The sequence below is a fragment of the Cervus elaphus genome, chromosome 6 (assembly GCF_910594005.1).
Source record: "Cervus elaphus chromosome 6, mCerEla1.1, whole genome shotgun sequence".
Lineage (NCBI taxonomy): Eukaryota > Metazoa > Chordata > Mammalia > Artiodactyla > Cervidae > Cervus > Cervus elaphus.
In genome coordinates, this window is record NC_057820.1 from 1,452,256 (window position 1) to 1,475,538 (window position 23,283).

A 23,283-nucleotide genomic window follows, 5' to 3' on the forward strand; every position below is an offset into this window, starting at 1 on the left:
ACCACTAAACCAGTCAACACCCCTAAATCAGTCAATACCCCTAAACTAGTCAACACCTCCTAAACTAGTCAACATCCTAGTCAGTACCCCTAAACTAGTCAACACCCTAAACTAGTCAGCACTCCTAAACTAGTCAATATCCCTAAACTAGTCAACACCCCTAAACCAGTCAAAGAACTAGTAGAAGGCCCGTGCCTGGGCCCCAGTCCAGCGCATGTGGGGGGCCTGGCCCAGGGGGACGCTGTGTGTGGCCCTGTCCACCCCGCACCACCTGGTTTCACAGTTGCTCCGTCACAGAGACGTTTCCGTGAGAAACCAGAAGGGGGCCTGGCGTCCACGCCGTCAGCCAGGGCGGCTGGCGTCTTGGGGCAGGACGCTTGTGTGCGATTAAGGCCAAGAACGAGAACCTGTTCTGTGGGGGAGAAAGGGGTGGGGGTGAGAGGGAGCTCCGAACAGTGGAGCCAACGGTAAAGGCGCCAGCACCGCCGACGTGAACGGAGGTCAACGCCGGGGCTTTCGGTGAACAGAAGGCAAAGAGTCAACTTCACAGAGACGTGCAAAGGCAACCACGCTCTGAAGCTGTGCCCCGAGGAAACACATACCCTGGAGCTATAGGAGGGCAAAGCAAGACCACACTCGTGAGAGAGGTCACTGCCAGCCCTGGACCCGTCGCAGCCCCGAGGGGCTCAGGGGCACACACCGCCCTCCCCTCACCTGATTTTCCGCAGCAGCGTGTGGAAGGGCCGGAACAGCTCGGACATGTCCTCCACCTTGCGGTCCAGGTTCAGGGGTCCGTCCGCGTAGACCACGAGGCCGCTGCATCCAAGACACACAAAAAAGCCAGCCCGGCCTCAGCCCTGTGGCCGCGGGGCAGGCCCAGACCACTCCTGCACACGCTCCCCTCTGCGCTCGAGTTGTAAGTAAGTTAGGAGAAAGCATGAAGGTTACCCAGATTCATCCCTTTTCAAAACTGGTCAGCCTGTGTTCGTTTGAGGGATCATAAAATAATCATAAAACATGTCTGCACACTTCTCTGCTGCCATCAGATAAATCAGCATCGAGATTTGTTGCTAAATCTACCTCCTTGAAAGTGGAAACACTGGCGTGCTAAATCGCTTCAGTCATGTTCAGACTCTTTGAGACCCTAAGGACCGTAGCCCACCGGGTTCCTCTGTCCATAGGATTCTCCAGGCAGGAGTACTGGAGTGGGTTGCCACGCCCTCCTCCAGGGGATCTTCCTGACTCAGGGATCGAACCCGAGTCTCCTGCCTTGCAGGCAAATTCTTTACCGCTGAGCCACCAGGGAAGCCCAGAAACACCGGATTTGTGTTTAAATATAACACAGACACAGGGTTTGTGAGACTGGCTCTGAAAACACCCACTGCAAAGAGAAACAGGAGTTGGGACTGAGGCCCAGCTGGCCCTCCCACCAGCCCGGGAGCCCTGACCCCAGGGCTGGCCCCTCGGCGGTGGGGAGGGGTCCTTCGGGGGCACTGCCTAAATGGGGCGAGACTTTCCAGATGGTGGTGGTTCAATTAATGGTGTTTGGGGAACAATTTCCCAAGACAGAACCTTGACTTCACGGGTAAATGTGCTGGTCACAGCACCAAGGCAGAATGAAAACAGGCAGAAAAAAAAGGCGGGTTTGGGGAATCCAGGGTTAGTTTCTCTGCGGCAGGTGGGGTCTTAATTCCCCTGCACTGAAAGGGGGATTCTTAACCTCCGGACCACCACGGAAGTCCCAAGAGTATTTTTTTTAACCAATCCCTAAATTCTGGATAGGGCTTCCCTGGTGGCTTAGTTGGTAAAGAACCCGCCTGCAGTGCACGAGACCCAGGTTTGATCCCTGGGGTTGAGAAGACCCCCTGGAAAGCAATGACAACTCACTCCAGTACTCTTGCCTCGAGAATCCCATGGACAGAGAAGCCTGGCGGGCTACGATCCATGGGATCACAAAGAGTCGGACACAACTGATTTAATACTTTCACACTTTAATTCTGGATACATACCTCCCTACCAAATTTTTATGATTAAAAATAAAATTTCAGTGAAAAAGCTTCATAAATACATGTTTTGTGTCCTGCTAGGTCAACACAACGAAATTCTGCAGGAATTCACTGTGCTACCTCCTGCCAGGCACCAAGGACATTGGGTGACTTGGGGGAGGACGGTGCTCCGTGACACAGGCCAGTGGGGGGACACAAAGGTGAGCCAGACTCACTTACATGAAACCTCCCGAATCGGAACACCTACGGAGAGGTGGGAGGACAGGGGTGGGGGTGGCGGCCGAGGGGTCGGTGATCTCCTTTCAGAGACAACAGTCACTGAAATCAGTGGTGACGGTTGTACAACCCAGAAGCACGTGCTTCTGTCCAACACCCTCGCTTTCATCTTAGACAGGCAGGCTATCTAAGGGCCTCCTTCGCGGTTTAGAACAGGTTCCCTCTCAGACGGCGGAAGCTGATGAGAGTTTCCCGAGAGGATCTGGTTTCTCCCAAGACCACCGTCGAGACCTCGCAGAGGGAAGGCAACTCAGGGGCCCAGTGGGGCCAGAAAAAGCGAGGTGCGGGCCACACCCCAAGCCCAAGGGAAGCTGCAGGTGTGGCGGGGGCGGACGCCACATGTCCCAAGGTGGCTGCTCAGGCTTCCCTGAAGCACTGGGCCCCAGCTGTCTGCCCCCCACCCATCTTCCCGGGTCTTCATCGCCTAGGTCCTCCTTGCACTCCAGGGCACGTGAGACTCTGCTCCAGAGTCCCGGGCAGTGGCATCTGCCCAGCTTGCTCCCCACTGGTCCTGCACGTGGCACACAACCCATCTAGGCCCCTGTGGTCCAGGCTACGGACACCCCTATGTCCCAGAGGCTGGGCCACGGGAACTGCTTACCCCCCCGAGGGTTCTCCCCGCGGCCTATGCATGGACCAGTCCTGGCCCACGTGTCCACCCCACACTCCCCGGGCCAGTCCACCGATGGCCACACCTACCAGCGGCCTCCGCTCCCGGCACCCCAGGTGCCCCATCCCTCACCTGGCGGGAGGGCAGGCGGTCGCCATCTGGGAGTCCAGGTGCGGGTGAGCAGCCGTGGACCAAGCCCAGAACATCTGGGCTCTGACCTTGGCTCCAAGAGTCTCCGAGACCCCCAGCATGTGACTGAGCGCTTCCTGCCTCCAACTTCTTAGGCCTGAGCCCACGTGGTGCCTGCCATCTCCGAGGCCGCAAGCCCACAGGCCTGACCTAGAGCTCTCCAGCCCTCACCGCTGTGCTCCCACCCCATCACCAGGCCCCCCTGCTCTTCAGCCCACGGGCCCCGCCTCCCAGCCAGCCCGCGAATCGTCCAGACAAGCTCGTCACATCCTCCCCAGGAACCAGGGGCACCTCGCCTCTCATCCCTGCAAAGCAGGCTCACACAGCCCCTGCTGGTCCCCTGTGCCTGACTGCGGGGTCTTCCCCCAGCGCTGGGCGTGCCCGGGGCTGTCACATTCACCTGTCCCCCTCATCGAGGCTGGGGGGTCCCTCCCGCACCAGGGTGGGGGGCACCTGGAACGCCTGGCTCCTTGTCTGCTGGGACAAGGGCAGGCCCACCCAGGGACTGCTCTGTGGCAGGGGGACGGCCACCTTCAGGATACGAGCACCGCTCACCACCACCCAGAGGGGCCTGGCACCCCTGGGTTTCTGCAAAACGACCATCCGGGGCACCGTGAGGGACACTCACCACACGATGGCCAGCCGGGGGATGGTGAACATGAGGGCCGGCTCGTAGTCGTCAATCATGTCCTGGGTCAGGTACCCGAAGTCCAGGGCCCTGGCAGGGAGGAAACAGGGAGCAGGCATGACCACGGCCAGACGGGAGCCGGGAGGGCGGCTGTGCAGGTCTCACGAGTGGACACACGGAGGACGGCGGCTGGACAAGCCCGCTCCAAGAGGCCCAGCATGGGCGGCTCCCCCTCGGCCTCCCCCACCTTCCCACCTCCTGACCCAGGTCTCACGAGTGGACACACGGAGGACGGCGGCTGGACAAGCCCGCTCCAAGAGGCCCAGCATGGGCGGCTCCCCCTCCGCCTCCCCCACCTTCCCACCTCCTGACCCACCGCTGGACGGAAGTGGGGAGCAGGAGAGAGGTGCCCGCCGAGGGGGGCTGGTGGGCACAGCTTGCCATCCGACACCCGAGAGTAAACGTGATGCAGGAACGCCGCCCTGAACCGTCAACAGTCCCTGAGAGGCCAGCAACTGCTCTCCTGCGTTCACCCACTTCCAGGGAGATGGCGTCCCTGACGCGTGGGCAGGTGCGCCCCGGCGTGTTCAAAACCAAAGGTTTCCTGCTGTCTGACCGTTTGCTGATTTGGAATATCTATCAACGCCTAAGAGTGAGCAATTGGTCTCAAAAAATTAACAAACTTAACGACGTGACACTCTTGGTGTTTAGTCGCTCAGTCGTGTCCAACACTTTGGTACCCCATGAACCGTAGCCCACCAGGCTCCTCTGTCCATGGGATTCTCCAGGCAAGAGTACTGGAGTGGGTTGCCATTTCCTTCTCCAATGATGTGATATTAGGCAAGTTCAAAACTCACCTGCCACCGAATCACTTGTCAAATACGAGGACTATTCCAGGTTCAATCTTAGTCTAGTCATAAAATCTGACTTCAGATCTGAGCCCCCTCCCCGAACAAGGTATGCTTAGATTACCGATGAATCACCCCTGAAACCCAGCCCATGAGGGCTCCATCCTGGCCTGGCAGGGAGAGGAGTGGAGGACAGGAAGTGAGGAGCGGGAGGAGGCGAGCGAGGAGACGGGTGAGGAGGTGAGGAGCCTGGCTCCTGGGGCTGAGTCTGGAGCCTCCCTGGACCCAGCGAGCTTCACCTGCAGGACCCACCCTCCGGGCCCAGAGAAACGGGACTGTGGGGCTGGGGGGGGGAGGCACCAGGGCTCATGGACGCGGCGCACGGGCACGGCACCCTTCCCGGGTGCGGCCCTCCCCCCGGCAGGGGGAGCGGCCCCCGGGTCACAGGGCCTCACCTCTCCACCGTCTCGCAGAACAACACGATGACCTCCTGCTGCACGTAGTACTCCCGGGGGGACTTCACGGGCACCATGGCCGACACATAGCTGCAGGCACAGGGGTGGGGGTGAGGGCCACACCCGGGGCGCCCAGCCGTGTCCCCGAGCCCAGAACGTCTTAGTGGACAACCAAATGGGGTCCCTCTGACTGCAGCCCCCTGGCGCCTCTCAGGGGCTCACAAGCTCGCAGACCCAGCATCACCGCCCCTATTTTGAGCCGAAGCTCCTACCTCCTTGGGCCCACAGACCGGCCGGGAGCCACCACTGCTCATTCTAAGAGGCCCATGCCTCGCCGGAAGGAGGGAGTGACCACGTGCATCCAGGGTGGCGAGGGGCCCTGGCCCCTGCGGAGCAGGACTCACCCCTTCCCCAGGTGAGGACGTTTTTCGTTCCTCCTAAGTGACTAACTAGCCTCTCTTGTAATAAAAGCTCACTTGGGGAAATCTGGAGCAGACAAGCAGGTGGAAAGGTAGAAAGCTCATGTGTGGGCCCCGCCCCCTAGAGAACCATCTGGAACCTTGTGACTTCCTCCTCCGCCCACGCGTCACAAGTCAGGCAGTTTCCGATAACCCGCACCGCCGTGGAGGGCCTTGGGCCTCCTGCGTCTCCTGCACCCCAAGCGTGTCCGTGTCTGTGGACATCCTGCAGCCCAGTCCCCACAGTCCCGGGCCCTCCAGAGCCCTTGGGGGCTGGCAGGGTGGGGAAGGGCCCTGTCCTGTCGTCTGACGCTGGTGGAAGGGCAGGGCAGGCCCACTGAGCTGCAGGGGGCCCCCCACACGCTGGAGGTGGGGGCCCAGCAGGACCCTAGTGACCACCTCATACCGGCTCAGGCGGTGTCCCGGGTGGGAGCCCAGAGACGTGGGCTAGGAGGGGGCGGTGGATGACCTGCACCCACAGGACCGCCAGGGGTGTTTCACCGCTGGGGGGTGGGGGGCGCCAGGGGCAGAGGTGGGGGCGGGACCTGGGTCCCCTCATCCCTGGTCCTTCCGCCTGCCCTGGTCCCTCCCCTCACAGTGCCCACCCCCACCCACCCCAGGGGTCCGCTCCACCCTCACGCCCGGAACCAGCTGGGGAGGGGCCTCCCTTCGCGGAGGCTTCAGCCGCAGACGGCCGAGCCCCCCACCAGCAGGCCACGGCCTCCGGTCACCTCAGCTCGAACTCCGCGAACAGCACGTCGAAGTGCCGGAGCGCCTCCCGCATCTTCTCCGTGTAGGTGTTGAGGTCCCGCAGCGCCTGGTCGCGCAGGGCCCCGCGCACATCCTCCAAGCTGCGGGTCAGTTCCTTGGCCAGCGGCCGCATGGCCATGCTCTCCAGCTCACGGTTCATGATGATGGAGCCGGCGGCCAGGCACTGCGGGCAGTGGAGGGGTCAGGGCGGCCACACGTGGGCCGGGCCGGGGTGGGAGGCGTGGCCTCCCCGATGCCCTCCCCCGCCTCCCATCCCTGAGACCCCTCCCCGCCTCCAATCCCTGAGACCCCTCCCCGCCTCCCATCCCTGAGACCCCTCCCCGCCTCCCATCCCTGAGACCCCTCCCCGCCTCCCATCCCTGAGACCCCTCTCCGCTGCTCTCGCCATCCGCCCCCCTCTCTGGGCACCGGCTCCCTACTGGTTTCTCTTAGATGCAGAGCATCTAAGAGCAAATGCCCTTGGGTTTAGGGCTCCACGAGGGGCCCTCCTGGGCCTGTGACCCCTGTCTCCTCCCCCTGGCCCCGCAGAAACCCCGCAGACACCCCGCATACACCACCTTCCGGCTCTTGCCCAGGCACACAGCCCACAGCTGTCCCGGGCTTTCTGAGACCCCCGACCTTTCTAAGATGCAGACACCTCCTGTCCACAAAGCCTCCCTGCCTCGCCTCACGGCCCCTACAGCTGCCCCTTCCCTTGGGACCCACACTGCAGAGGTGAAACCTGAGGCTGGGGGAAGAGACAGCCTGCCTGGGGCCACCCCCACCGTCCGGAGCGGTCCCCAGCGGGGACACCCGAGCCAGGCGGCTCGGAGGAGCGAGGTGGGACAGACGGAGATGGGGGAGCAGGCGGGCCCAGGGCCGGCAGTGTGCAGGGAGGCGGGGGCAGGCCAGGAGTCCTGGAGAGCTGGGTGGGGGGGGGACCGCGTGTGCTAGCGTCCTGAGAGAGGGGCCAGGGAGGGGGCTCCCCATGGACACTGCTGCCCAGAGTGAGGCTGGTCCTGCCTGGGAGGGTCACCTCCCTCCAGAGCCTCAGGCGCCTCCTTGGGAGCGGAACACCGCGATCTAAGGGCCGTGTGAGTGTTGGTGGGAGTGCGGGCTGGGGTGCAGCCCCCCGGCCCGGGCAGGAGTGAACAGCCCCGTGAGGGGGGTCAGTGCCGTCTGAGTGTCGGGGTTACTGCAGCAGAGGACCATGTTCACATGTCTGGGGGCTGAAGAACCTCATAGAAATCACATGTGAAACCTCGTGTCTGTATTTGCTTGTGTAGTTTCAGGGGAGCAGGCTCAGCACCGTCTGCCACCCGGAGGAGAGGAGACGCCCTGCATCTGCAGGCGCCCACGGGGGACAGTCACGGAGGACCAGCTGGGCTACCTCGGCGCCGAACCACAGCTGGCCGGCCAGGTTGTCGTGGCGGATCTCCTCGGGGAACTTGACACAGAAGTCCCGCGGGGCTCGGTCCTGGGGGATGCATGCGTCCATGATCTGGTTAATGATGTTCAGCACGTTGTCCTGAAACAGAAGCGGGGAGGGCACTAGGACGCAGCTGCAGCGGGCGGCTTGGCAGGACCGCTGGGCAAATCCGAGAAACAAGCACTGGTGTGCCGGGAGGTGTCGTGGCCATGTGGCAGTGCCCGGGGGCCTGTTTGGCTCACACTGCGAGGAGCCCGACCGTCCCAGAAGCACCCAGGGAGGACCACCCACCTGCCTCCCCTTCCCCACGGCCAGGTGTCTAGGGCGCCAGCCACGAGCACTGGGGCACTTCCCACATCAGTCCCTGCGGGCACAGTGTGTCGCCCTCTGCGACGGCCGAACCTCCCCCTGCAGACCCACCCTAGGCTTCCTGCAGGCTCGGCCACGGTGACCGCCCCAAACATCTCTCTGAACGCCTGTGCACACATTTCTGAGGACAGAGCTAGAGAAACGGAATTCCTGGGTGGACAGATGGTGGGTAGGTGCCCAATATGCTCATGAAGAAGAGGGGAGAAATAACTCCAGAAAGAATGAAGGGATGGAGCCAAAGAGAAAACAACGCCCAGTTGGGGGTGTGACTGGTGATGGAAGTAAAGTCCGATGCTATAAAGAGCAATATGGCAAAGGAACCTGGAATGTTAGGTCCATGAATCAAGGCAAATTAGAAGTGGTCAAGCAGGAGATGGAGAGAGTGAACATAGACATTTTAGGAATCAGTGAACTAAAATGGACTGGAATGGGCGTGTTTAACTCAGATGACTATTATATCTACTACTGTGGGCAGGAATCCCTTAGAAGAAATGGAGTAGCCCTCACAGTCAACAGAAGAGTCCGAAATACATTACTTGGATGCAATCTCAAAAACAAAAGAGTGATCTCTGTTAGTTTTCAAGGCAAACCATTCAATATCACAGTAATCCATCTCTGTGGCCCAACCACTAATGCCAAAGAAACTGAAGCTGAACATGTCTATGAGGCCCTACAAGATCTTCTAGAACTAACACCAAAAAAAGGTGTCCTTGTCATCACAGGGGATTGGAATGCAAAAGTAGGAAGTCAAGAGATACCTGGAGTAACAGGCAAGTTTGGCCTTGGAGTATAAAATGAAGCAGGACAAAGGCTAATAGAGTTTTACCAAGAGAACATGCTGGTCATAGCAAACACCCTCCTCCAACAACACAAGCGAAGACTCTACACATGGACATCACCAGATGGTCAACACCGAAATCAGATTGATTATATTCTTTGCAGGCGAAGATGGAGAAGCTCTATACAGTCAGCAAATACAAGACCGGGAGCTGACGGTGGCTCAGATCATGAACTCCTTATTGCCAAATTCAGACTTAAATTGAAGAAAGTTGGGAAAACCACTAGACCATTCAGGTATGACCTCAATCAAATCCCTTACAATTATGCAGTGGAAGTGACAAATAGATTCAAGGGATTAGATCTGATAGAGTGCCTGAAGAACTACGGATGGAGATTTGTGACATCGTATAGGAGGCAGTGATCAAAACCATCCCCAAGAAAAAGAAATGCAAAAATACAAAATGGCTGTCTGAGGAAACCTTACAAATAGCTGTGAAAAGAAGAGAAGCGAAAGGCAAAGGAGAAAAGGAAAGATATTCCCATCTGAATGCAGAGTTTCAAAGAATAGCAAGGAGAGATAAGAAAGCCTTCCTCAGTGATCAATGCAAAGAAATAAAGGGAAACAATAGAATGGGAAAGACTAGAGATGGGAAGGACTTGAATTTTCTCTTCAGGAAAATTAGAGATACCAAGGGAACATTTCATGCAAAAGTGAAAGTGAAAGTCACTCAGTTGTGTCTGACTCTTTGTGACTGCATGAACTGTACAGTACACGGAATTCTCCAGGCCAGAATACTAGAGTGGGTAGCCTTTCGTTTCTCCAGGGGATCTTCACAACCCAGGGATTGAACCCAGGTTTCCCTCACTGCAGGCAGATTCTTTACCAACTGAGCCACAAGGGAAGCCCAAGAATACTGGAGCGGGTAGCCTATCTCTTCTCCAGTGGATCTTCCTGACCCAGGAATCAAACCAGGGTCTCCTGCATTGCAGGCAGATTCTTTATCAACTGAGCTACCAGGGAAGCATATGGGCACAATAAAGGACAGAAACGGTATAGACCTAACAGAAGCAACAAATGTTAAGAAGAGGTGGCAAGAATACACAGAAATACTATATAAAAAAGATCTTAATGACCCAGGTAACCACGATGGTGTGATCACTCACCTCGAGCCAAACATCCTGGAATGCGGAGCCAAGTGAGCCTTAGGAAGCATCACTATGAACAAAGCTAGTGGAGGTGATGGAAGTCCAGCTGAGCTATTTCAAGTCCTAAAAGATGATGCTGTGAAAGTGCTGCACTCAATATGCCAGCAAATTTGGAAAATTCAGCTGCAGCCACAGGACTGGAAAATCTCAGTTTTCATTCCAATCCCAAAGAAAGGCAATGCCAAAGAATGTTCAAACCACCGCACAATTGCACTCATCTGCTCAAAATTCTCCAAGTGAGACTTCAACAGTACATGAACCATGAACTTTCAGATGTTCAAGCTGGATTTAGAAACGGCAGAGAAACCAAAGATCATATTGCCAACATTCATTTGATTATAGAAAAAGCAAGAAAATTCCAGAAAAACATCTACTTCTGCTTCATTGATTACACCAAAGCCTTTGACTGTGTAGATCACAACAAACTGTGGAAAATTCTTAAAAGTGATGGGAATACCAGACCACCTGACCTGCCTCCTGAGAAGAATCTCTATGCAGATCAAGAAGCAATAGTTAGAACCAGACATGGAACAACAGACTGGTTCAAAATTGGGAAAGGAGTATGTCTGGTCAAGGCTGTGTATTGTCACCCTGCTTATTTAACTTAAATGCAGAGTATATCATGAGAAACGCTGGGCTGGATGAAGCACAAGCTGGAATCAAGACTGCCAGGAGAATTATCAATAACCTCAGATACACATATGACACCACCCTTATGGCAGAAAGGGAAGAGGAACTAAAGAGTCTCTTGATGAAAGTGAAAGAGGAGAGTGAAAAAGTTGGCTTAAAGCTCAACATTCAAAAAACGAAGATTATGGCATCTGGTCTCATCACTTCATGGCAAACAGATGGAGAAACAATGGAAGCACGGACAGACTTCATTTTCTTGGGCTCCAAAATCACTGCAGATGGTGACTGCTGCCATGAAATTAAATGACACTTGCTCCTTGGAAGAAAAGCTATGACCAACTTAGACAGCATATTAAAAAGCAGAGACACTACTTTGCCAACAAAGGCCCATCTAGTCCAAGCTATGGTTTTTCCAGTAGTCATGTATGAATGTGAGAGTTGGACTATAAAGAAAGCTGAGCACCAAAGAATTGATGCTTTTGAACTGTGGTGTTGGAGAAGACTCTTGAGAGTCCCTTGGACTGCAAGAAATTCCAACCAGTCCATCCTAAAGGAAATCAGTCCTGAATGTTCATTGGAAGGACAGATGTTGAAGCTGATACTCCAATACTTTGGCCACCTGATGCAAAGAACGGACTCCTTGGAAAAGACCTTAATGCTGGGTAAGATTGAAGGTGGGAGGAGAAGGGGATGACAGAGGGTGAGATGGTTAGATGGCATCACTGACTCAATGGACATGAGTTTGAGCAAGCTCTGGAAGTTGGTGATGGACAGGGAGGCCTGGCGTGCTGCAGTCCACGGGGTTGCAAAGAGTCGGACACAATTGAGCAACTGAACTGAACTGGGTGGACAGACGCTCTAGAAGCGGATCTTCAACACCCACTCTCTGTGCTGCTTTGACTGACATTCTCAGCCTGTGTCATCCTGGGCTTGATGGCAACACAGTCAGGCAAGACCTGCTGTCAGACGGACGTCACTAAGGGCTGACCTGTAAGCCCAGTCTCCTCAAAGCTGCTTCACTGAACCTTAGATGCCACCCCACTCTTTTCTCAAAATGTCCTGTTCTGGAAACATGTACCATTCATTCAGTAGAATTACAAGAATGTTGAAAATTTCGTTCCTTTGTGGTTTGTTAAGGCTGAGATGAATGCACATCCATCGTGGGAACTGGGAACCGGGAATGTGGAGGGGCGGGGAGTGTCCTTGGAACAGAGACTGCAGGTGGCACGCCCTCTCCCTGTTCTTGTCCCCATGGGCTTCCTCCCGTCAGCTGGGATCGTCCGCGTACGTCACTCTGCATGCTGCTGCTGTTGCTTACTGTTGGGACACGCTACTATGACTTCCCAGAAGTCCAGCTTGTGATGGGGAGCCACGTAAGATCCCAGGGCACACACCATCCTTTCAACTCCCTGCTTCCGCCTCTGCTGGACGCTACAACACTTCTAATTTTCCTCGAATAATGCAGTCACCATGTGGTGCCTGATGCTGAACTTCGGGCTGGCCCCTCAGAAGCCATATGCCTAGAGGCAGCATGACAAAGCCAAGCATGAACTGCGGTTAAAGGCTCTGATCCCATTCTGCCAAACTGCTTTCCAGAGAGACGGCACTCATTGACACTCTCACCCTGGGCAATTTTGTCTCAATAGCCCTCCCCTCCTCTGAGGCTTGAGCTTCGTTTTTCTCAGGCAGTAGATGTGAGCAGGAAGCGCGACTTTCTAATGCAAACAGGTGATGCCCTAAACTCGGAAGGAAATTCTGCACCATAAGAAGAACTGCACAAAACATGAAAATAAAATCCAACCATCACTGAGCAGTCTCACTGTCAGTTCTTTTTAGAAGATTTTCTGGGTGGGCAGGTCCCTTTCTCACGATTCAACAAACTAACTAAAAGCTAATGTCAAAACCAACAGCAAGTGCCCAGAAAACAGCGGAGGCTACTGAGGGCCAGGGAGCCAAGCCCTTGCCCAACGTCATGTGGCCTTTTGGTGGTGATGCTCCCCACTGCCCAGCCCAGGCCCGGAGCTGCCTGAGGACTCCCCAGTAAATATCCGCCGAGGGACCCAGGGATGCTGACCGGTCCCCAGAGCTGGAGCAGTGCTGAACACAGTGTCCCTCATGGGATCTTTACTGGGACGTCCGATTCCAGCCAAGATGGAGTGACAGGAATGAAAACTACCTCCTCAAACGATAAATATGGAAACAGGCAAGGATTCTCCAGACACTGGACCTCAGGCAACGCATGACCCCAGTGAGAAGAAAAACAGATGAGGCGGGAGCTGTGACCGCCCAGCCCACTGCCTGGAGGGAATTCTCGGGTCCTGGCACAGACAGAGGGGACCAGGCGGGACCCAGCAAACACCCTGGCTGAAGAGACAGAACCGAGAGTCTGGGGAGGCCAAGGCCACCAGAATCCAGAGGATAGAGTAGTGGAGATGAGCCAGCTGCTCGGGGAGACAGCTGCGGAGAGGCCCCTGAGTGTCTAGCTGGGTACAGGGCCCACAGCGAAGAAATGCTCACAGATCACAGGGCACTGAGTCCATAGCCGGGGTACTCAGTAGCAACGCTTCTTAGCCCCAAACTAAACACAGCTCTGATCCTGCGTGACATCTTAAAACAACAACAAAAAAAAGAATCCAACCATTTACAAGCAACCAACCTGTATTACAAAATAAAGCTCCAAAAGCTGAACAGGAAAACAAAAATATTCGGCTACCAGCAAGGTAGAAGTCCCAATGCCAGGCAGCCAATAAAAAAAATGACCAGGCTTGTAAAGAATTAGGAAAATGTGACCCCCCCCAGGCCCTCCCCGGAAAGCAGAACCAGGCTGGGCTGGTGCTGTCCTGCGGGCTCCGCACAGATGCCCCCGCTGAGTGGAGGGCACCTGGTGTGATGGCACCTGGGAAGCCTGAGGCACCCCAGGCAAGGGGCTGAGCCCCTGCCCACGGCTGAGAAAGTCAACCTCTGGGCACTTGGTGGGGGGCGTCCACATGCTCCGGGAACTGACGCACAGATGCTGGGAACATCAGGGGCGAGGAAGAGCAAGTGCGTGCCTGCTCAGTCGTGTCCGACTCTGCGGCCCCCTGGGCTGCAGCCCGCCAGGCTCCACTGTCCGCGGGATTCTCCAGGCAAGAAGACTGCAGTGGGTTGCCATTCCCTCCTGCAGGGGACCTTCCCAACCCAGGGATCGAACCCATGTCCCCTGCATTGGAATACGGATTCCTCACCACTGAGCCCCCTGGACTGGAGACCAGCTAAATCCAGGTGACCCCCCCAGGGTGACGGGGCTCTAAAATCAAGGCCACCCAGGGGCCCAGCAGGGCGTGCTGCAGCCAGCCCCTCCGCCAGACCAGCACATTTTATCTCATGTGTGTCGTGGTCATTCATGGCACACCCCTGGCGCACGGCCTCTGTCCAAACCCCTCCCTGACTGCAGCGGCCTGTGCGAGACGCCCACCCCGTCCCCCTCAAGCCTGCCTGCCCCCGGTGGCATCATCCACCTTCTGCAGAGGGGCACCTCTGAGGGTAAGCACCGCGGAACGAAGGAGGGAATGAACCAGCGGCATTGTGACATTCAGAACGTGAGACCTCGATGAAAACTAGAAAGGGCAAAATGCCTGTTTCAGGAGAGACTTTAGAGATGAAAATCACTTCCCACTGTGACCAGCTGAGCTTCACAGGAATTCACCACCACAGGAGCCCCTGACAACCGCAGGCGCCCCAGTAACAGGCCAGTTACATGTGACCCCGCCGGCCTCTCTGAAGGTACGGCTGGCACAGGGAGGCTCACTTCGGAGGCTCTTCCAAGTCCTTTTTCCCAAGCGGGCAGCTGAGTATGGAGCCAGGACCCGGGGGGCCTCAGCCACACTTGGGGCCATGCAGTTGTGCAGAGAGTGGTCCTCCCAGCGGGCCTGACTGCCGTCCTCCGAGAGGCCCATGTGCAGGGCTGGCCCTGGGCTGGCGTCCAGGAGCTGGGGTGTTGGCAGGGCCCCCAGCACCCCCACCGATGGGGGCTCCCCGTGCCTCCCTGCTGTGTCTGCACTCACACCCTTCTCCCTGGGGCTGGATTGAGTGCCTGCCCAGCAGAGGGGCCCCCGGGGCCGGCCCCCAGTAAGAACCCCAGCTCTGAGTCTGTGACGGGCTTCCCTGGGGACACGTGTCTCTGTGGGTCTGTGTGTGTCCTCGGGACGGGGTTCTGGAAGCTAGCGCCCATCTCCCCTGGACCCCCATCCCCTCCCCCACTGGACCTTCTCCCATTGCTGGTTCTGCTTCGCAGCTTCTCGCTGTGATGGATCAGAGCCGAGAGGACGAATGTGCCGAGTCCTACGTGTTCTCCTGCTGGAACCTGGGGTGGCCTTGGGGGCCCCGACACAGAGATTCTCAGGGAGCATGAGACATGAAAGGTTCTGGTGTTGCCGTGTGAGTGTGAGGTACTTTAGCTGATTTTTATGACTTTTCTCCACCTTTTTAAAGCTGCTTCGCCTGCATCCAGTCCCAGGGCAGATCTCCCTCTCTGCTTTTCCTGCCGAGGCTCTGCAAGGCGCCAGATAAGTTTCAGCCACTCGGTCCGTCTGTGTATCATGCAGTGAGCAGGTCCAGGAGGGCTTGGGATCAAAGAGTCCCAGGGAGAAAGTCCCCCCCGCCCCCCCCCCCCCCGCCAGGAGAGCAGGGCCAGGTGGGGAGGGGCAGAGGATGCCTCCTCCCCAGCAGGGCTCAGTGAGCTGCAGGGACCAGGCAGGTAGGAGACCCTTGTGGCCCCCTGGGCCCTGGCCCCTCCTGAGAGATGACAGAGGAGGGTGCACTCCTCCTGTCAGAACCCTGGTGTTTGAAACCCTTGGCAGGACCCTACCCGCCCTGTGATCTCAGACGCACACCCAAACCCCCACCTCCCCGAGTGGAGAGGCGCAGGCTGGTGGGCTGAGAAGGCTCTGGGACTCGGCGAATGACCCACCCCGCTGTCGCTCGACAGAATTTGTCCAGCTGGTGAAGCCATGATTGCTGGGCCGCAGGAATTCCCAGCAGGGCGGTCTGGACTGTGCAGCGGGGAGGTCGCCACCCGCCAGCTCTGGGGCAGCCCCACGCAGGCCCACCCCCTTCTCCGCTGGCCCTCCGTCCCCGCCATACCCCTGGAGGGGGCCCGTGAACCCGCCCCTTCTCACCAGCTCTGCCCCCCCCCCCCGCCCCCAGCTGGGCTCCCCGCAGCCCCTCCGCCCGCCCCGCCCCTCACCTGGCAGGAGCGGAACTGGCTGACCAGCAGCGTGCAGCGCTGGGGGTCCTTCCGCCCATCCAGGCTGTCCAGCTCGGCGGCCACCTGGCTCAGCTCCTCGTCCGCATGGTAGAACTGCGCCAGCAGCTGTGGGTCCGACCGCTGTGGGGAGAGCGGAGTGAGCGGGCACCCCGGGTGTGGCCCCCTCACCCTGACGGGCCCCCGCGCCCCTGCGTGCCTGGGGGAGGTGACCACAGACAGGGGCTGGGGCGTGCTGGGGGCCGAGGACAGTGGACTCACTCTTAGGAAGGAGCTTTACTCCGGAGACTAAGCCAAGGCCATAAAGGCAGCGGCTGAAGGGAGGGTCGGCTCTGCTGCCTGGGCCCCCCAGCCGGCAGCCCAGCTTCCACGATGCCAGGAGGAGCGGGGCTTTGGCGCGGCACACCCTCCTCTCAGAGGCTCAGCTCCCACGGAACCCCCAGGGGGCCCTTCCAACCCTGGGTCTCCATGAGCCTCCGTCAGGCCTGCAGGTCCCCTGCCCGCCCCCAGCTCTAGCCCAGTGGCCACACCGCGTGTCCTGTCCACACACTTCCGGCCACCGCAGGCCTCCACGTGGTCTCCCTCCGGCCCTGGGGCCAAGGCCGTGTCCCCTTGATCCGAGTGCAGGGTGAGGACACGCCCACGGGAGGGGGGACAGCACCCTCGAGCGTGTCTTTACACGAGGGCCCTCCGTGATCGCAGAGAGACCGGAGCGAAGGTGATAACAGGTCAGCCCCTGCTCCCTCCTCCTCCTGCCTGGGAGGCAGCCCACCCGTGACTGCGCCCAGCAATCTGCCGAACACAAGGTGACTTATTTTTGTGATTTCTCAGCTCACAGCTCAGCTCATGGAGCCTGAGTTTTGCCCCTCCCCCAGGGTCACCCGTTCCCGGATGGATCGTCCTCCGAGCAGGGGTCTTGGATCACGGGGAGGACCCCCTGGGGACATTTCACAGGAGATCAGAGATTCACCCCCCCCCCAACCCCTATCCAGCAAAGGCACCTGAGCACCCACTGCTGAGAATGCAGAACCAGGGCAGGCCAGACCCCACCCTGCAGGCCCCCGGCATCCGTGACTCCCAGGTCCCCTCCATGGGCTCGGCTGACTCCCCCAGGATGCCCACCAGTGACCCCTCTGTGACGAGAGGGGAACCAGGGTCGGGTCAGCGGCTGGCAGTACATTTTTGCCCCCTTCCTTGTGCTGACCGGAAGGAGAGGGGCTGGAAGGCGGGCAGCTGTCTGGACGGTGCCCTCACCACCCTGGCCTCAAGGCTCCCGGGGCCCATCCCTTCATTACGGCCCACCTGGACCCACTTCCTACCCCGGGGCCTCCTGGTTTCAGAAGCTGGGGGGCAGGGAGAGACACCCCTCCCAGGGTTTAACCTGGCACCTCCAGGGCGTGGCCGACACCCACATGAGGGAGAAGTCAGAAGGGCGCTGAAGAGGGCCGCCCGCCCAGGGAAAGGCAGGGAAGAAAACGATAGCACAGTATCGGGGGACCCCACCCAGCACCCCCCAGACTGGGTGGGCCACACACCTCCGTGACCATGAGCAACAAACATCCTCCAAACCGGCCTCCCCCTCCCTGGGGACACGGCCCGGGTGGAGCGGAACCTGTCGCCTGGGAGTGGAAGGACCAAGACGGACCCTTTGGGCTCACGGCGCTTTGCTTCCAGTACAGCCAAGAGCTTAAGACCAGAGCTACGAGTGTGTTGACCATCACCAAAAACAGAGAGATGTGTACAACACACACACATGTGCACACGTGCATGCATTGAAGAAATTAGAGAATTCAGAAAAAAAATTTTTTTAAGCTGGCAACTATCTTTATTTTGTTGAAATACAGAAGGCCTGTGTGATTTTAAAATTTTAGTTATATTCCGAGATAGCTTTCCAGCCCCCTCGGAAGGAATGATTTCCAACAAAGAATCAAAATTCTCCTCTGTGGACTTCCCTGGCGGCCCAGTGGTTAGGACTCCACGCTTCCAGCACAGGGGCACGGGTTCGATCCCTGGTCAGGGAACTGAGATCCCTCAGGCCGTGACACACAGCCAGAACTGAAAAGATGGAAAGAGTTCCCGGGGGGCTCAGGGTGCCAAGGTGCGGCGGGAGAATCTTGCCGATGGTGTCAGATCCCCACCGGGAGACCCAGACGCTGTGAAGACGAAACTTCCAGGCAAGGGTCCAGGAAATGAATGAATACAACTTTAGCGATTCAATTTGTGCTGATCAACAGGATCCAAAAGAACATTTTGGTGCCACGTTTCCATTTCTAAGTATGCAGAGAACAAAGCAAACACAGCAATCTCTAGCCTGGCTCATCACTCAGACCTAAATCGGTCCAGCAGGGCAGGGTCACCCTCAGGCCAGCTTGGAGGCGGGACCGCGGACGGCAGGGAGACAGAGAGAAGAGGACAGACGTGCTGCTCTCTGCGACTTGGATCAGCCGGCCTCATTCAACAACGTTTAACATTAAATTTTAAATGAGACTTTCAAATGTCCCTGAGTAAAATGTCCACGGCAAAGAGAATCAATTGATACGGTCAGGAAGAAGTACTCACCCTACCTTGAAATAAAAACCATGAGAGAATAAAATAGAGCCCAGTAAGGATGTCTTTTTGGCACACGATGTCAATATTTTCTCAAAATAAATCCATAGCAGTGACAGTTTTCACTGTTACAGGACAAAAATAAAATTCACGAAGATAGCACTTAGGCGGTTAGATGAGTAGTGAATAAGCAGCCTCCAAGAAGGCAAGAGAAAACACACAAAAACACAGCAGTGACTGAGTAAGTCCGAAGCGCCGAAGCTGACAATTCAGAACCGATTCTGTGAAGCTGATGGAATTATCCATCATGCAAACACCTGCTCTGTGATGCAGGCTGGGGCTGTGGGATGCGACGTGGATGCCTGGGTGTGTATGATCTGAGGCCCTGCCCTCAAGTGCCCATCTGAGCCAGGCATGTGACGATGCTGGAGGGACCTAAGCTTCGTGAGGCTGGCCAGCTGGGTTGGGGCAGAATGTGACGGGAACCATGAGTGCCCCCAGCCCTGGGCAGGGCACCGGTTTTGTCCCAGTAGGTACCACCAGGCCCCTCGGTGAGGTGGCCCGATACTGACCCAGATGAAGAAAACTCACAGCCAAGGTCACATCAGTGGGCACGGCAGAGCCGGCGGTCAGCCCAGGTCTCACTCTAAGGACCCTCGGGGATCCGCCTGGGAAAGAGGAGGAGGTTAAGAGTAACCAGGACAGGATCCATGACTCTTGCTTCCCAAGTAGGAAGCAAATGCGGCAGCAGGAAAACCTTAGAAGGATTCCTGGTCACCGCAGCGCGGTCTTGGCCAAGCTCCAGGAAGGGGAGGAGAGGAGGAGGCAGATGGCAGGACAGGTGGGCAGGACAGATGGCAGGACAGGCAGCGTGGCCAGGACGGAAAGGACCAGTGCCCTCGCGCCCCCAGTGCAAGCCTGGCGATGGAGAGCAGCCAGCCCCCGCCCCCTGCTGGCCCCCTAGCAGCTGCCCCAGGACAGGAGCTGGGCTCCGAACCCTCGTTCCCAAGACTACACCCCATGGGACCCCCACCACCCTCCCGCTGGGCAGAGGAGAGCCTTCCAGATCTCGGTGGCTCCCCAGGTGGTGGACAGGTGGCAGGCAGCTCAGGGGTGAAGGCTGGTGGGGCCAGCCCAGGCCTGGGCCTCTCCTGGACAAGCCCCCCAGCAAAGCCTCAGACCCCACTCTGCCAAGCCTGAACACAGCATAGCCGAGAAACCAAAGAAGACCCTGGGTCGTGCACAGAGTCTGGCTGCTCCCCGAGCGGGGCCTCTTGCAGCCCGCTGGCCCTCGGGCCCTGGGCTCGGGGAAGCAGCCCAGGCTACACGAGACTGTCAGGGAAACCCACTGACCACGGGCCACCAGGACCGGAAACCCTTCACTGCCTCCAAACACCGAGCCAGGCCCTCCTGCGGGTCTCCACCACATCCTTCCGTCCCCGGGGCCTGGGGGTGCCGGGCAGCCATGACCCCGGTCCTCAAGGCTGGCCTGGTCCACCCCAGCGCGTCAGGGCCCCAGCGCTGACCTGGCTGCATCACCCGTTGCCCGTCAGCGGATCAGAGCCCCAGACAGGCACACGCTGCTGTCGTTCCAAGGTGGCAGCCTTGCCTTGCCAGCCAGCCAGCAGGCGCTGGATGCCCTGCGCCCACCCACACCCAGCTGCCTGCCTTCCCATCCAGGGTCCTCCACCAGGGCTTCGAGGCTGCCCCTCCGGCCACTGCTCACTCTCGGGACCCAGGGACCTGGGGTAAGGTCACCACCAGTGCAGCCCGGCCTGCTGCAGTCCCCGGGGTCACAGAGGCGGACACGACCGAGCGACTGAACAGCAAGAGGACCTTCCTATGCAGAGCTGACCGCCGACCGCCCTGCGGCAAGCCCAGGCCTGTGCGGCCTCCTAGGTGGTCTGCTGAACGTGTGCCCTGGAAGCTTTCGATTCCAGGACCAGCTTAGACAACCAGCGAGCCGCTTCCCCGCCCCTGCTGGCTCTCCAGGCGGTGGTCCCCCCACCGAGCTGGTCTCAGCTACCGCGAAAGCCACAGCCAGCTCGGGGGGCAGCGGCCCCGCTGTGGGTCACTCCGGAGGGCAGCCCACCTCAGGAGAACCCCCGCGGAGGGTCCCTGCCTGTGCGGCACAGCGAAGGCCCCTGGATAACGCCGACCCCCACCACGGGAGGACCCGCTCCAGAGAAGCAGGCCCCTGCCCCAGAGAAGGCTGGTCTGGTCCCGCGAGGGTGAGGTGGCCCCGTTGGGCTGGACACCCTCCTTCCAGGGGAACGCTGGGCTTGGGGCCCTGCGACACCCCAGGTGACCACACAGGCCTTGGCCGTGGCACGTGCAGACACGATGCCTGGAGATAGCTGAGCATCTCGAGAAGGGTTTTCAGGAGAAGGCATTCTCAGATAAAACTCTCAATCGAGTGTTGTATATATATACAGATGACACGCCGAGAACACTGGTTGCAGGAAATTTAACCATAGCAGCTGCAGTGGGTCATAAAGAAGCTCTTCCTTAACCGCAGAGAAAAGGAGCCCAGGGTGGCAACCGCCCTGGGGGGCGGAGGAGGGGGTCACCGCGGCACCAATCGGAACAAACGATGACTGACAGCTGGGCTTTCAAACTGCAGGAGAGCTCGTCTTTGAATTCCAATAGGTTTCAGGTTCTTTAAAAAGCATTTTATTTTTAAGACTTATTACCTACTGAACTTGTCAGCATGCCAATCAATTCTGTTCCCGCTCTGCTAACAGCCACGGGACACTGTCCCAGAAGTCTCGGGCCTGCGGGGTGACACGGGGCCACGCCCTGCTGCCGAGAAAACTCCTGCCTGGTTGATAGCAACCCGGGAAACAGCCGTGGAGAGGCTGCGGTCTTCTCAGCTTCTAGCACGGACGGAAATCCACTCATGGGAAATGGGAATTTAAACTGCTTATTATGAATTATTTCTCTCCTTCAAAAACGACTTGAGATGAGTTAATTATAACGCACGTGAATTGAACCTATTTGTTTAGTCAGAGGAGCAATCAGAGGTCTGGAGCAGGGATCCCGGGTGCTGGGTCATGTGGATTACTGCAGGTGCTCACCCAGATCTCGGCCTTGCTGGCCCAGGCCGGAGCCCTCCCCAGGCACATTCTACTGTCCTGAGCACGTCCCCCGCCCCCGGGCTGGGGTGAAGTGGACTGGGAGAGGCCCTTCCTGCCTGGGTCCCAGGAACACGCTGGTTGGGGAGGAATCCCGGGGAGGTCCCCATGGGAGCACCTAAGAGACAGGATGTCAGCAGGAGCCAGCACTGAGGGGGCCCCTGGTGAACCAGAAGGGGGAGCGCACCGCTCCAGACCACCCCCTGAAGGACTGAAGGACTTGGGAACCCAGGGTAGCTGCCGTGTCCCAGCACAGACCCTCTGACCCCGCCTCACCCGGGGCTGCTCGGACGAGCCCTGCCACCCCTTCTCCAGAGAGCGTGAACTTAGCTTCTAGAAACAGTTTTACTGAGACATGACTCACCTCCCATAACATCCACCTGATTTAAAGTATGCAATATCAGGGTTTAGTATATTCACAGAGCATCCACCATCACCAGGAACTAAAGTTAGAATCTTTTCATCGCCCCCAAAGAAGCTTCACCCCCATTCCTAGTGGTCCCTCTTAATCCACCATGTCTATGGATGTGCCTGTTCTGGGCATTTAACTAAAGGCAATCATAAGCTGTGGTCTTTCACGTCTGGCTTCTTTTCACTTAGCGTGTGTGCAAGGTTACTCTATGTAGTAGCATGTGTCAGCACTTCATTCCTTTTTGTGGCTGAACTGGAAAAGATCAGTTTTCATTCCAATCCCTAAGAAAGGCAATGCCAAAGAGTACTCAAACTATTGCACAATTGCACTCATCTCACATACTAGTAAAGTAATGCTCAAAATTCTCCAAGCCAGGCTTCAATAATACGTGAACTGTCAACTTCCAGATGTTCAAGCTGGTTTTAAAAAAGGCAGAGGAACCAGAGATCAAATTGCCAACATCCACTGGATCATCGAAAAGGCAAGAGAGTTCCAGAAAAACATCTATTTCTGCTTTACTGACTATGCCAAAGCCTTTGACTGTGTGGATCACAATAAACTGTGGAAAATTCTGAAAGAGATGGGGATACCAGACCACCTGATCTGCCCTTGAGAAACCTGTATGCAGGTCAAGAAGCAATAGTTAGAATTGGATATGGAACAACAGACTAGTTCCAAATCAGGAAAGGAGTACGTCAAGGCTGTATATTGTCACCTTGCTTATTTAATTTATATGCAGAGTACATCATGAGAAACACTGGGCTAGAGGAAGCACAAGCTGGAATTAAGATTGCTGGGAGAAATATCAATAACCTTAGCTATGCAGATGACACCACCCTTATGGCAGAAAGCAAAGAGGAACTAAAGAGCCTCTTGATGAAAGTGAAAGAGGAGAGTAAAAAAGTTGGCTTAAAGCTTGACATTCAGAAAACAAAGATCACGGCATCCGGTCCCATCACTTCATGGCAAATAGATGGGTAAACAGTGGAAACAGTGGCTGACTTTATTTTGGGGGGCTCAAAAATTACTGCAGATGGTGACTGCAGCCATGAAATTAAAAGACGCTTACTCCTTGGAAGGAAAGTTATGACCAAACTAGACAGTATATCAAAAAGCAGAGACATTACTTTGCCAACAAAGGTCTGTCTAGTCAAGGCTATGGTTTTTCCAGTAGTCATGTATGGATGTGAGAGTTGGACCATAAAGAAAGCTGAGCACCAAAGAATTGATGCTTTTGAACTGTGGTGTTGGAGAAGACTCTTGAGAGTCCCTTGGACTGCAAGGAGCTCCAACCAGTCCATCCTAAAGGAAATC

At 57.2% G+C, this 23,283-nt stretch overlaps 1 protein-coding gene across 9 annotated transcripts in view; it reads right to left on the reverse strand.

Annotated features, from left to right (window-relative positions):
* Positions 1–23,283, reverse strand: part of ZFYVE28 (zinc finger FYVE-type containing 28) — a 97,181-nt gene that overhangs the window by 34,335 nt on the left and 39,563 nt on the right. For all 9 annotated transcript variants that reach the window (XM_043905985.1, XM_043905986.1, XM_043905987.1 and 6 more), the window contains exons 2-7: positions 15,859–15,999; positions 7,611–7,748; positions 6,202–6,404; positions 5,013–5,102; positions 3,710–3,799; positions 715–816 (exon numbers count right to left, since the gene is read on the reverse strand). In XM_043905985.1, coding sequence (XP_043761920.1) covers positions 715–816; positions 3,710–3,799; positions 5,013–5,102; positions 6,202–6,404; positions 7,611–7,748; positions 15,859–15,999 — 764 coding nt within the window. The remainder of the gene's footprint in view (positions 1–714; positions 817–3,709; positions 3,800–5,012; positions 5,103–6,201; positions 6,405–7,610; positions 7,749–15,858; positions 16,000–23,283) is intronic.